The sequence below is a fragment of the Aulonocara sp. 'chitande type north' Nkhata Bay genome, linkage group LG11 (genome assembly GCF_057382095.1).
Source record: "Aulonocara sp. 'chitande type north' Nkhata Bay isolate Kocher_YH1m ecotype deep benthic linkage group LG11, A_spYH_male_GT1.1, whole genome shotgun sequence".
NCBI lineage: Eukaryota > Metazoa > Chordata > Actinopteri > Cichliformes > Cichlidae > Aulonocara > Aulonocara sp. 'chitande type north' Nkhata Bay.
The window spans coordinates 30,708,087-30,722,472 of NC_141354.1; the positions used below are offsets into that span (position 1 = coordinate 30,708,087).

Genomic DNA, 14,386 nt, shown 5'->3' on the forward strand with positions numbered 1-14,386 from the left:
CCCCCCAAAAAAAACAAACCAATTGTGCGATTACTTCAGAACAAGTTTTATGTACTTTAAAAAGTTACTAATTCATAAAACATCCCTGCAGGTACTTCAAAGGCCTTTAAAGCCCTTGTAAAAGAAATACCCCAGGTCTGACGAATGAATGGAGCCATGATGTAAAAATCACAAACCTATTAAGAAGAAAAAACACTACTAGAGTTTCAGTAGTGATATGCTCACTGTCAAAATCTTATGCCACAATCCTGCACATTCCCATGTCTCATTCCCAGCTCTCCTCCATCTGGTTTGTACATTATCGATGGAGTGGGAGTGTCACAGTTGGTACGTCAGCCCCGTCAGCAGATACACCCTCTGCACCTCCTCCACACCGTCATGGTACACCTGACAAAACCTAATGCATGATAGGATGTGATCACATCAGCAAAAATAAACCAGTCTGCTAACTAGGGAGCAGAAAGAGAAACACTTTGCCACCATCCCCTTGAAGGCAAAGCAATTGTGCTAAATTGAGGACTTTGGTTTGAGTTGCAGATGCGGATGTTTATAAATAGCAGAGCGGGTTTATTTGTGTGTTCTAAATTTCCTCAGTTTTTATCTCAGGGTTCTGGCATGATGAAACTAGGGTTCTGCAAAGTTGCTTGATGGAAAAAGTGAGAGTGAGAGCAAATAAAGTGTCCAAGGATGTGGATGGCGATTACTCACAAAGCCTCTCTGAACACTGCCAAACACTTCAGGTTGTTTTTTTTTCCCAGTGAGTCATTTGGTAACAGAGCTTCCTCCATCCCAGCGGTGGTCATGGGAAGAGGCTCCGAGCGGGGCTGTTAGTCAGAAGAAAGACATTGATCTCCGGGCAACAATCGACACCTTGTAAAATGCTTGTGCACTGCAAATCTGCTAAAACTGGAAACTACAGACCTTTCCAAATCTGTAAAACTGCAACCATCTCTGTTTTGTATTAGGGATTTGAAGACTTTTGTTTTCGCTCATGTTATGCAATGGTACAGGATGCATGTTAAATGCAGCTATAAAATTTCTGTGTTGGTGAGAATAGAAACAGCTGAATTATTGTGTCTCTTATTGCTGTTGAACCTAAACCGATACACCTCTGATTTTCTACCATCATTTTTTATTGTAGATATTCTTTTAGCGGTTTTGTTTTTGTTTCTCTAATATATGGAGTCCAGCTATGGTGCAGGTTGCTGTGGTCTCGGCACTTCATCATGCTCTGAGTGACTATAACACTGGTGATAAATGAAGTGCAGCCAAAGAAACTGTAAACCCATGTTTTTCTGCTGACTTTTTCTAATTGCTGAACTTTCTCCTCTTTCACATCATCTATTACCAAATTATTAGAGTCTAATCTGAAAGTGGTGGAGAGCAGGGGACAGTGGGGGCTGGAGAGAAGGAGTGGGAGACACCACTGCTACCTTTGCAGCGTGCATAAATCACCAGGCTAATAAATTGAAAGCTAAATGACTTCTTGCCCTCAACATATATCATGGACGCAAACCAAATGAAGCCTTATATACCCTGGAGGACAGAGGAATGCTTCTGTTCATAACAGTGATTTGTGGATAGCTCCCATGGCTGCTGGCTTCAGAGAGTCACACTCTGTGGACTCTGAGCATGCCCACTTATAACAGCAGGGATACTTGTTGAGATTTTTTTTTGTTGAGTTAAAAATAGGAACAATCCAAACTGCTTGCAGGTCAGAACAAGATGCAGGCATTGGAGTATAAAGGTGCATTACTGCGCATGCTTTATTTGTCTTCCTGAGAGAGTTTCATAATGTTGATGAGTTATTATTATTCCCTAAACGGAAATAAGACATAATTAACACATAATTTAGGATATTATTTTTATTTATTTATTACAAGAGTGCTGTTAGGTAACGACATGTCAGAGCTACGTAGAATGAGCAACTTGGTCAATGCAACAGTGCCACCCACTGGACTGGACTGGAAGTGTCGGTTCTGTAACGATGGAGGTTTGAACGAATAGATAAATAAAGTTTTCCTTGTCAGTCAGCATTACATAATATTCACAACAGTAGAAAACTATGAATGCTAGCAAAGGGAAAAGCTAAAATGCATTTAAAATGTGATTTTTTTTGTCCAATACAGCACATATCCCAGAGGACTCCAACGTTTAAGGAGCTAGATAAATCATCTGTATCTGTCAGTAAAAGGAAGATTTAGTGTTGACAAGTGCAGAAATGCTCTCTTGATCTTGTTCTGCTCGGCTTTATCGGCTTTTAACTGTGAAGGAATGAAATATAAGGTAGTGCATTTTCTCCTTCATGAATGTGAAGGCAGCATAAATGGTCACACACCATAAGATCTGAGGGCAGGTAGAGGATACTCAACTGTAATAATGACTCAGTTAATTCATCATCCAAATGTACATGGAAAAAAAAATTAATAGGCCAAAGGTTTCCTTGGCAGATAGTTGGGAAAAGAGAAAAAGCAACAAGCAATGAAGAATTTTTTATCTCCCTGGTCAGAAATAATATTATGCCAACGTCTCCTTAATCCCACGCAGATCAGCGGAGCAGACTGAGCAGCTGAGATGAGCGTTGCTCGTGGGATCTCATGCTCATCACTGCAATGATGAACAGGGTTAAAATCTGCAGTGGGCTTTGGCTCTAGTGAAATGAGAGGAAATATATGAATGTGTGCTGTACAAACATAACCTGAACGTAGCAGAACAAGCCTCCCCTGTGCTTAGATTGATGATGAGAGCTTAAAGTTTTAAGGGGTGCAGTTGGTACAAGTGTGGGAACATTTTCAGTGTCTCATTTTGTTCTCAACTACAACTCCAAGGAGCTTAACACCGTCTTCCTTGACACAGTTGAAAATGTTCTGACTTATGAGCAGGACTTTGCACAGAGTTTTGGCCGGGGTGTCAGTGACAAAGACTTCTTGATGTGCTGATATCTAATGAGAAGCACTTAGTAGCTCCTGTGGGCTCTGAGTTTTGAGTGAAACAAAGCAGAAGACGGTGTGAATGATCGGGGCAAATTACTGGAACAAAGTCTCATTTTATGGATCATAAACTGTAGTTTTATTGTCGGCCTGCAGTTAATTTATAGGAGAAGTATGAGCTAGTTTGCAAACATAAGAAAAAGACTCTGACGTGCATCGATTTGAATGCTATAAACTGTTATCTGCACTGTCACACTGCTGCTATAAAAGACTCCCAAAACAAAAGTGGTCACATCGTGTTAGCTTCAAAGTTTAACGCCTCAGCGCACCTTAAAAACAGGGACTCGAAAACACACTGTCCATTTTCAAACTGGAACACTTTAATTGTTGAATCACTTCACTGTGATAGAATCAGCACAGACTTTACAACATTTCCTGTTGAGACACCAAATCTGAAGCACATCCTTTACTATTAAATGACTAAAAAATGTCTATAAAAAGCATTTGTTATCCAATATATATATATATGTGTGTATATAATAAAGACTAAACCACTATATTATTTCACAGTTTTGCATATTTTTAGCCCTGTTTAAGTTCTGTAGGGCTCATTTGTAATTGGTACACTCTGAATGCATCTACTTCCTATATTAATTGGATGAGTCATTCTGTGTCCTGAACACATCACATTAGTCAATAACTAGTATGTTTATGGATATTTAATTACAAATGTTTCATTATAGCTCACATTATTGCTTTTTTAAAAGGATCGAATGCTTGAACCCAAGGATCGTGGAGATAATCTCACAGAGAAATCATTTCTCTGGACCTACCAGTGGTTATTATGACTAAAACAGGGAACCTTTTGTCCCATTTCCTAATGAAGGATGAAGTGTGCACAGAGCAGCGCTTTAAAAATAGCCGTGGGGATCAAATATTCTGGTCTTCTCAAAATAAGCATGTCAAATTTAAAACGTGTTACTAAACCTTTAGTTCTATCTGGGGCCATTCTTGTCTCTGGGGATAATTTGAGTGTTTTTCTATGAAGAATTTGACTGTTTTTCAAATATGCTGTGAGTTTTGATTTCCTCACTGTCCCACTGTCTTGGTGATTTGACCTGAATGAATGTTTTTTTCTTTTTTTAGAAGAAACAACAAAGTTTGATTAATCTTAAAGAAAAAGCTTCTTTTCTATGAAGTGGTAGCACTACTGAAAATGGGGGATAAGGCTTGTGTGGTGTTACTATGAAAAATAATCTGATGCATACAAAAGTAGGCTGTGTGGTTTCACTTTTCACCATCAGAGGTGCCGTAATTCTTTGTGCCACAGATTCAATAAGCTGCTGGAAACATTCCTCAGAGATTTGGGTCCATATTGACATGATAGCATTACACAGTTCCTGCAGATCTGTCAGCTGCACATCCGTGATGGTGATTGTGGAGTCTAGTTGAAAACAGTGAGCTCATGGTTGTGTTGAAGAAGCCAGTTTGAGATGATCTTTGCTTTGAGATGTGGCAAGATATGGTTATCCATCTGGAAGCAGCCATCAAAAGATGAGAACATTGTGGTCATAAAAGGATGGTGCTTTGTTATTTGACCTCATCAAAAACTCAGACTCATGAGACCAGGCAACATTTTTCCAGTCTTCTATTGTTCAGTTTTAGTGACCCCTTGTGTAGCTATAGTTTCTTGTTTTTAGCTGACGGCGTCTTCTACGGTAGCCCATCTGCTTCTATGTTGTGCTTTCATAGATGCTAACTACCATGCTACATTAAAAGTCTCTTAAATCATCTTTCTTCCCCATTCTGGTGCTCAGTTTGAACTTCAGCAGGTCATCTTGACCATGTCTACATGTTGAAATGCATTAAGTTGCTGCCTTGTGATTGTCTGCAATAGATATTTGTGTCTTTTGTTCCTAATGTTACCTGTAACATTTGTCCTGTTAAATTAATATTATGCAGGTTTATCAGTCCTTAGAAAAAGCATTGTTGCATCTTATACAATCACCTCAGCACTTCATTCTGCTGCCTGATACCACTTTCCTGTCTTGATTTACTTTTCCCGCACTGTAATCAGTGAGCAAAAGGAAAGTCAATTCAGCGTTCTCTGCTCTCTGTTTAACTGAGAACTGGCACATAATGCTTTCGACTGAAACTAGCTTAAACAAACAGGTAAAAGCAAACAGCAAGAGAAGATCAATGGAAAACACTGACACACAAGATGTGTCGTTTGACTTCATTAAAACTGGAAAAACAGGAGACACATATAAGCTTTGAAGTATTCAAATATTGTTAAAATATCTATCTTTATCTGTCTGTCTATTTTCATCACTGGGATGCACAAAGACCTTACTGTTATGATGCAATCATCGGAGTTCTGTACCTGTATATTAAAACAAAAGATGATCACAATAGATTTATATATTTTTATATTTATTCACATCTTATTCTTCTTTCTTTTTTTCTTTTTTCTTTTTACATACAACGTGGTATCAAAGACTGAAGGCAGTGTGTACTGTACATGGCACCACTCTCCATTTGACAAAAAAACCCAACATTACATTATGAATTATGAACACACTGCAATTACAATGTATACATTATAAAAGTACTGTTTTTGTGCATGTCTAAAATATTACATTACATTAGAAAAATAGCACTAATATTTAAGAAAACAACAGTTTAAGTTACATTATAGTAGCTCCTTAACAGTTTATTTACTGCCATCAAGGTACTTTGACTTTGGTCGTGCGTTTTTATTTTCAGCACGCAGACCTAACACTTCATTCACGGACTCAGAAATGCAACCCTAGATTTCTTTCTTTTCTTTTTTTTGCAACAGTGTTCACATTTATCGGTTTCATGCAGCTACTTTACATTATATTATAGAAAAGCCTTAAACTTTTTTTAAACTCCACTGATACAAACACTTAGAGGAGCCTTGCTGTGGATCCTGTTTCAGAGAACTCACCAATTATTGGTTACAATAACTATGCAAAAACTGTTGGTGGAAGCGTCTTGAAAGGTGTAGAAACAGCACATGTATTGGGAATGTATTTTTAATAATACAAATTTGTGTAAAATTACCTTTCGACTGAAAGGCAATGGAATAAAAAGACAAACAAATAAAGCAGAAGGAGTCCTGAGGCACTCTGCTGGTTAGAATTTTGGAAACATTTATAGAAAAGTTATAGAAAGATGACATAGTTGGAGGAAAAAACAAAAAACCCTTTTCGCATATCAACGATAGAGGATGGATTTGTGTAACTGTAATATTATTTTTTGTAAATAATTTTAACCAACAGAGTGCCTCTGGACTCATTCTGCTTTTATTTAGTTGTTTTAACTGACTCATGAGCAGCTTTTATCTTTTATCTGACAAATAATTACACATCAGGAGCATTGTTAATACCCAGGACACCTGATGGTAGTTGGCTAACCTCATGGAGATTTGACAGAAGGAAAATTAACTTTAACGACATGTGGCATTTCACTATAACAGACATCACACTTTAATTTTCTCATATTTTTCTCAACAGTGTGTTAGCTGTTCTAATATATAATGTAGCTGTGTGAGTTCTAATGCTCTGTGCAGAAAATGAACATCGAGACAAAGTAAGCAAAGCCACAAGACAACCAGAAAAGATATGTAACATGACCATTCGAACCTCACCACCTTGTAACAAAAGATGTTTTGATTGCTGGAAGAGGAGGTTTAGGCTTTTGGGTAAGCAGAGGCTCGAAAGACATCGAGGCAGTTCACTGTGACGAGCACACCGGTCAGGTGCCTCCAATGTCTCGTGGCAGGGTTTTTCATTTTGTCCAGGGCCAGGTGCAGATCCTGGATTAGGTCCTTGTAGCTATCTCCATAGCGAAGACTCCAGGAGTACAGAAAGTCATAGGCAGGCTTCCACATTGACTGAAACAGAACACATCGTTATTCTTTTTTTAATTGTCAGATGTGAAACTTCGAATAACTTTCCTAAAACAAAACATTTAACTGACCTGGGGACCGACTTCACCGTTCTTCCCTCGATGTGGTGCTTCATGCGTAGCTATTTGTGTGCTTGAGAACTTTCCCATTTTCTCAGCGAGCTCCCGCCATCGAATTCCCAGTTCCACGGCGGTGGACAGAATGACAGTGTTCTGTATGACCTGGGCAACAAGACTCACTGAATCCATCCTCAGCAGGCCCTTGACAACCATATTAAAAATACAAATTAGCTATAATGAAAGCAATTAGAGAGTACAGTGTGAGGCAAAGCAGAGGGGATTTTAAAGGAATAGTTCATCCCAAAGCTGTCAGGTAAAGGAAGCCTGCAGCGACCTAATGTTGCTCAGGTGAGCGGAGGGGGATGTAGTTCCAGGTCGGGTAGATCCATGCTTACTTTTTCACAGTGTGAAGTCTGTAGTTTTTAGACAGAAAATAGTTCCAACATCAAATGAGGTTTGTGGATTTTTTTTGTAATTAGGTCACATTTTTCTGGAAATAGGACTTAAATGCAAATTTCTGGTGGATTTTTTTGCCTGCTAGTTCATGACGTTAAAGAGAAGAAAAGTCTTTATAGCTAGTAACTCAAAGATTAGTCAACATACAAAGACAAAAAAAAACATATATTGATAAACTGTATTATAGACCAGAGGAAAAACACAAACACTCAGCATTGATCTAAGATAAGGCAGCATGAGTATTAGGCAGCCACTATAGCTGCTAACCTGACACTGGGGAACGTGACATCGGGATGAACCTAGCATGTTGCAAGCATAATGAAAATGGACCAAAAACAAGGCCACTATTTACTTCCTGTACTTACAACGATGAGTTCATGCAGAAACTTCCTGCCCCTCACAGTGTGGCAGTCTTCCTTCAGCTTCTCCAGAATGCACGCCACTTTATCGGGCTCAGTTTCAGCATACCTCCGTATGAGTGCGTCCTGAGGCAGCTTGGTATACCCTAAAGCATCTGCAAAACATCTCCAGCTGGTAATGTGCTCGGTGACCAGTGTCTGGATGGCAGAGTACATGTAAGTAAGTTTCTTAAAGGGCTTCGTCATGTTCTCCAGAAGGACTTCTGTGGTCACTTCAATGTCATAGAAGTCCATCACCTGGTCCCTAGTTATGAGTTTGATGTTTTTGCAGTGAATCAAACCAGTCTTCCCTCGGAGGAATCCGATATACCACTCTTTGACTTTTGAGTTTCCCACAGACTTAACTGGATTTCTGGAAAGGAGAGCCACTGTGTCACCCTTGAAGTACTCCAGGAGATATTCTACACGTGGCTGACGAAAGACAGACTTTAGGGCCACACCGTAGCACTGCAAGTTCACAGGCCTGTCTGTGAATTCTGGTAAATTTGAATGACATTCCTCAGTGATGGGAATAGGTTTTATCATTTTGACCGGCCTTTCTATCTGTCTGGTCGCTCGCTTTTCTGATCTGATGGGTGCAGCAGGAGGGGAAGGCACCTGAAAATCTGCAATAGCTGAACTGTTTGATTCCTTCACTTGTAAATCTAGTTTAAAAGGGGTCATGTCTGCATTACCAGAACTAGATAATGCAATGGGCAGATGCAAAACTGTCCCTATTTTCAGCTGACTTTCTCTCACTTCTTTCAGTTTGTCTTCAGCTTTGATTTTAAACATCGAGTCAGTAATGCCGACTTCAACATGAAGGTTGCTGAGCTTGTCTGGTTTAAAGCGAGGTTTTCCCCAAAGTTGCAGCACAACAGGAGGCAGGTATTTGTTGCCTCTGCAGATATCAGAAAACGGGAGCTTTGGTGGAACGTCCTCATGGCAACAGACAACTATCACGATCTTAAATGATGGGTGGATGTATCTGGGACCATAAACTGCGACAGTGATTTTGCGGTCAAGGTAATCCCAGACTGATGTAGCAGGGGACTGCAGTGCAGAGGCCTCTGCAACTGCAATCACAAAAAAGTGTGTCTTCAGATCCTGGAGCTTCAACTGCATCGTATTCTTGTGAACGTAACAGTCATTCAATCTGTTGTAAGGGCCTGTTCTTTTGTTGGACACCAGCCCGTATAAAGTGGTCATCACCTGACTTGAATCATCACTCTTCACCTCTCCTGACAGTTTCATCTCCAGGGACAAAGTTTCCTTTGTGTTGATGTTGCTGAGAACCACCTCAACGAGGGGACTCATGGTTGTCATGTAGTTGTTGTTGAGTCCAGGGGGAGGATTTAGCACTGCTTTGAGTGTAACTTCCTGGACTTCTCCAGGAGGAACATGTCCTTCTGGTATATGGATGGTAATTCCTGACTCCGGTAACTGTACTGAGCCACCAGCGTGGCCAATCTTGCAGATAACTTGAAAGTTAGTGGCCTGGGTCTGAGCCCATCCAGGGCTCTGGCTAATCACATTCAGGTCCAGGCATGAGCGTGTTAGCTGCCTATGGCTCAGCCAAGCCATTTTATAGGCCTCTCTGTCATTCTTTAGCCACTCAAAATCTGGACTCAGCACCGGCACGGGAGGTGCGAAGGTGTTCTCCTGTCTCAGCACCTTTCTTTCTATATCATCCATGATGTGTGAAGTACTCCTCCATCTCCCAGACTTGTTGCTGATGTTCTGTCTGCTCTCCAGAAAGTTGCTCACGTTGCCTTCATTGGAAGAAGTGCTGATGGCATCGTCGTTACTTGTGTACTGATGCCCTTTATGGTCTTCATGTAAATCTGATGAATCAAAACTATGCTTGTCTGTGCCGATGTGTACAATATCTTCTAAGAAAGGGTTTGACGCAGATATCTTGTTCCAAAAAGGATTTTTAGTCGGAGATGAAAGTGAAACGTTTGACTGCAAAAATGTCCAGTCAGAGTTTTGTGTCTGTCCTGACACGAGCCCACCTGTGAAAATTGAGATGGGGGTTAACATTATTACCACATGTTCAAATTCAAAGCACAGGTCACTTAAGCTTGAAACTGAGCTTTTTACCATTCAAGTTATTGCTGGGTGGGGCGCTGTCAGTCAGATCAATCAGGGTGCCCTCGGATTTACTCCGCATGAGACTCCCAACACGACGGAAGGACCTGGTTCTTCCAGCTGCCATATTTTCATCTGTAAACATAAACATGGATTCATTATTTTGGGGCGTAATTACATTACTCCTCAAACAATATAATAGGAATCCCAGTGCAAATCAGCTGCTCATCAGAAAATGAACAGCAATCAGATGACAATTAAGTCACTACTAAAGCGAAATATTTATAAACATTTGAATATTTGCTTTTTTTTTTTCAAACAAAACAAGAAATAATCTGGAACTAAGGATATAATAATCAAGCTATACAATTTAATTATGAAGATAATAACTAAGAAATACCTTGGTATTAGAGGATGCTTTTAGCTGGATGATATTAGACTGAAATGTAAATAACAGCTTAATAACAAAAGCAAATGTTTGCTGTAAGGCAAAGACAGTTAAAAAGAGTATGGTACTGTTAAAAAAATATAACCTCTGTGCAAGAAAATTATAATTTCTGTGTAAATATTTGGAATTAAAAAGTTCTTGGCACTTGTTTCCATATTATTACATCTAGTTATTATCCCATTATACACATTTCTGTCTAATATAATTCTGCTGAAAACCATGCTTGATCTCAAACTCTAACTTGGTAATTAAACGCTAATTAAATTGTATTATGTAGCTACTGTCTCTTTATTTCCACAATATTACCCCACTATTAAGACTTTATTAATGGGATACCATTATTTTACTTCCAGTTTGGATTTAATATAAAAGCAAGTGGCAGCCCTACAAATATCTGTAAATATAGATGAATTTGAAAGTGTTGTGACAGGTGGCAACAACCTTCACAATAAAAGTAAAGCTACAGCTTTGTTCTGTCTCACAGGTGTTTCGTCAGGCAGAATGGGCCCCAGGGTTTCGGCGGAGCTTCAGTCTGTTACAGAAAGCTGCTCCAAACTGTCTGAACTCTTCAGTTTGTTACTTGTTTGCGTAAAATGACACTACCCATTCAATAGTTGTCACAGTGAGTCAGTCATTAATAATGTGGTTTCTTACACCAGTGCACAAAAACAGGTTGGTCTTGTCAAGCCTATGACACACTAGTCACTTCACAAAGAGCTTCTTCCTATGATCAAAGTCCAGTCCTATTGTACTACAGACCGTGTATTTTCCGAAGAAACACTGCTTTACTTGATCTGCATTGCATTTCCTTTCCATTATTATTCGAGGCTGAGCAAACAGCTCCAATTAAATTCACGCGAACATTATTTTTTTCCCCTCTGATCAGATGAAAACACTATCAAGCAAATCTTTGATTCATTCACAATCCGATCAGAAACACTTTAACACAAAGTCCCTCAGCTCCAGCTTCTCTAAACACATCTACAACATCAAGACACGCGTCACTGCCATTTTCGCACCTGAACAGGTGTAGACTTCACTGAGTAGCGACAAAGTCATAAAGTCTAACACCTCGGCTGTTCATCTGAGTGCTCCTAATATTAACACCAAGACGAAAAACTATTAGATACGAGACAAAGAAATCAAAGTTTGATCTAACCGTCAGCACGAGATGTTTGTAGATTTCCTTCCGCTCTTTGGCTAGAAAAGAGGTCAATCCAGTATCATCAGCGCTGCTTTTTAGGGCGTGAAAACGAGAACCCCGACCTCCTCACGTCACAGCTTCTTCTTAGTCTATTTGCCTTTGGCCACTAAGCATTTTGGGACTGGAAGTTTAAATTATTACCGGAATCCCGGAGGAGGAGTGGCCTTAGGTAGACAGTGCCTACAATATCCACAATGCAACACAGTGTTTACGCACGCATGAAACTGAGCGATACTCGTGGTTTCGATGTAAGTGTGACTTGACTGATAAGCGCTATAGGGGTTGCAAAAACATATTAGACAGGCTGGTGCACCGACATGAAATAAGGTTAATTTACACAGCCTGAAGAAGCATAACTGGTTTTATGTATTTATATATATATATATATTATATATATATATATTTTGTACATGGTTGCAACGCGTGAAAGTCACGCAGTGTATAGTTAAGCCAAAAACAACAGAAAAACCTACCATTTCTCTTGCTTCTCAGTTTACTGAATGTGTTTGCTGTTTTTTCATGGTCTTCACTGTGGCATTTTATCGCTGCATTTCGAGTAACAACATAAAAGGAGCTTAATCGTTAGCACAAACTTAAGGATAAGTTACAGTGTAACTTACACTGATGATTTAGCGCTCATATAAAAAAAGATAAGGGCAGAGCTCGGTAGTAGACGTGTATGTAAGTTACAACTTGAGGAATCTTCCGGCTGTTATTGTTGTTGTTACTGAATATCCTGCTAAAGCTGAAATGTTCCTTCAGAACTGTTCGACTGGCCTGTGGTCTCTGATGTAAGCCCTTTCATCCTCAAGCAATTCTCCAGGAATGCAATAAGCACTCTTGAGTAGATTATGACACTGGAAGTAAAAAAAGAAACGGCCTTTGGTTGCTGTAGCTTGGATTTCGCTGTGGGTAATAATCATCTGCTGATACAGAGTGTATAGGTCTAAGTAGCAAGCATTTGCAAACCTGTTATATATAGCATATTCATGCTATATATTCATGTTTCTATTTTACTGAAATGTAGTGCATTCTCCTTCATATATGGTGACTCAAAACTGCCCATCGGTGTGAATAGTTGTCTGTCTGCACAAAACAAAAAAGCTTTGCACAGATTAACTTGGTAACCTGTCCAGAGTGTACCACACCTCTTGTCCTATGGTAGCTGGAATGGGCAACCCTGAATTAGACAAGTGGAAGAAAACAGATGGATGGATGTTGTACAATATATTTATGTTTTTTGTTTGTTTGTTTTCACTTTGAGGCTTTCTTGTTCTTCAGTGTAACCAGTGGCTTGCATCATGTTGTTAACTCTTGGTATTTACATTAATAAAGGTATTAATGTAAATGTAGAGACCTTGACAGTGGCACTCCTACCTTCTTGTTCTTAACTTGGATGTTGGGAAGTTGTGCAATTTTGTTGTCTTCTTTGGTCTTTCAGGCCTTTTGATGTTGTTGAGCTGGCCAGTGCATTCCTTTGTTGTATGATTGTTGATTTGGCCCCTCCTAAAGTTTCGGCTGCCAATCGGGTTGGTTTACTTTGTTTTTTCAATCTAATTATTGTCTTTTTCACTATCACCAACATCTCTTTGCACACTCTATTAAGAGCTCCAGTGAAAAGATACAAAATACAGGTTCAACAGGAATCAACTCCAGATCTTTTATCTGCTTAATCTGTGATGAAATCAGGAAACAGGTTTGAGCTGCATGCTTGTCAGTCAATAGTCCAATTATTTTTAAGCTTGTTAAAATTGAGGACTGTGTACAGAAATAGCTGCGGTTCCTAAACAGCAATACTTAAAACCCCTTGAATTAAAACGCAAAGACCGCCGTTCAATCGCATCTGGGGCTTTTTGGCAAAAAAATTAATAATTGTCCAAAATATATGGACGAAAAAGTCTGTAGCTTACACTGCCTGCAAAGGTCTTCACTGGGCATTTTACAATCTATAGTTTCTCAAGAGTCTTTTCATTTGGAATACAAGCTTTATTTAGCTTGATTGTTAATTTAAGATACTTGAGTTTAGAAATCCGAATTAAAGTGGATGTCTAATGTTTACAATATCGTGCCACTTGATGGAGCCATTTCTCTACCGTACAACTGGTGAGCCAGCGTGTGTTGTTTCAAACAATGAAGTTGGGTAAAGTTGTTTTTATGTTGATGTTTTTAATGATCCAAAACTGCTCTGATGAGATTATATGAAACACAAATCTGTGATTTTCAAGGTTTAGGTAAATAGTGGTTGTAAGAGAAAAATAAAGCTAATTAAATTATTTTCAAGCATGAAGTATTGAAATACAGGGAGTAACAGATTTGAAAAGGTACATGACTTCCAATCTGGCATTTTCTTTTTAAAAGCCAGTAATTGCTGTCCAATGACAGTAAAGACGAAGCTTTGGTTAAGTTTTTTTATGGAAGTTTCGCCATTTGATTACAAGAAAAAATGGAGGGTTGTGGCTCAGATCTCACTTATGGCTCAAATGTTCATTAAGTAGAAATGAAAAACGTCAAATCAAGAACCTTGTCTGTACTATAGGTGATCATTCCTATTTCTCTAAAGTTGTACATACTTTTGTCTGTTTCTGGAAAACAGAAATTTACCTTACAGATAAAATATTATTTCTCATTCACTCATTTCTCTATCTATCTATCTATCTATCTATCTATCTATCTATCTATCTATCTATCTATCTATCTATCTATCTATCTATCTATCTATCTATCTATCTATCTATCTATCTATCTATCTATCTATCTATCTATCTATCTATCTATCTATCTATCTATCTATCTATCTATCTATCTATCTATCTATCTATCTATCTATCCTCCAAAAGATTTGGCTTTAGATTCATTAAACAACCCT

At 38.9% G+C, this 14,386-nt stretch overlaps 1 protein-coding gene across 3 annotated transcripts; it reads right to left on the minus strand.

The window, feature by feature from the left end:
- Positions 1-5,312: 5,312 nt before the first annotated feature.
- Positions 5,313-11,614, minus strand: macc1 (MET transcriptional regulator MACC1). 3 transcript variants are annotated; one of them, XM_086312055.1, is made up of 5 exons: positions 11,476-11,614; positions 9,881-10,003; positions 7,745-9,792; positions 6,936-7,124; positions 5,314-6,849 (listed from the first exon to the last, which is right to left on the minus strand). In XM_086312055.1, the coding sequence occupies exons 2-5, from the start codon at positions 9,993-9,995 to the stop codon at positions 6,646-6,648; spliced, it is 2,556 nt and encodes an 851-aa protein (XP_086168181.1). In that variant the 5' UTR covers positions 9,996-10,003; positions 11,476-11,614; the 3' UTR covers positions 5,314-6,645. The 3 variants fall into 3 exon arrangements, with proteins under 3 accessions (XP_086168180.1, XP_086168181.1, XP_086168182.1); XM_086312056.1 differs by lacking the exon at positions 11,476-11,614 and adding an exon at positions 10,269-10,309; XM_086312054.1 differs by lacking the exon at positions 11,476-11,614 and having other exon boundaries at positions 5,313-6,849; positions 9,881-10,019.
- Between the last annotated feature and the right edge of the window lie 2,772 nt (positions 11,615-14,386).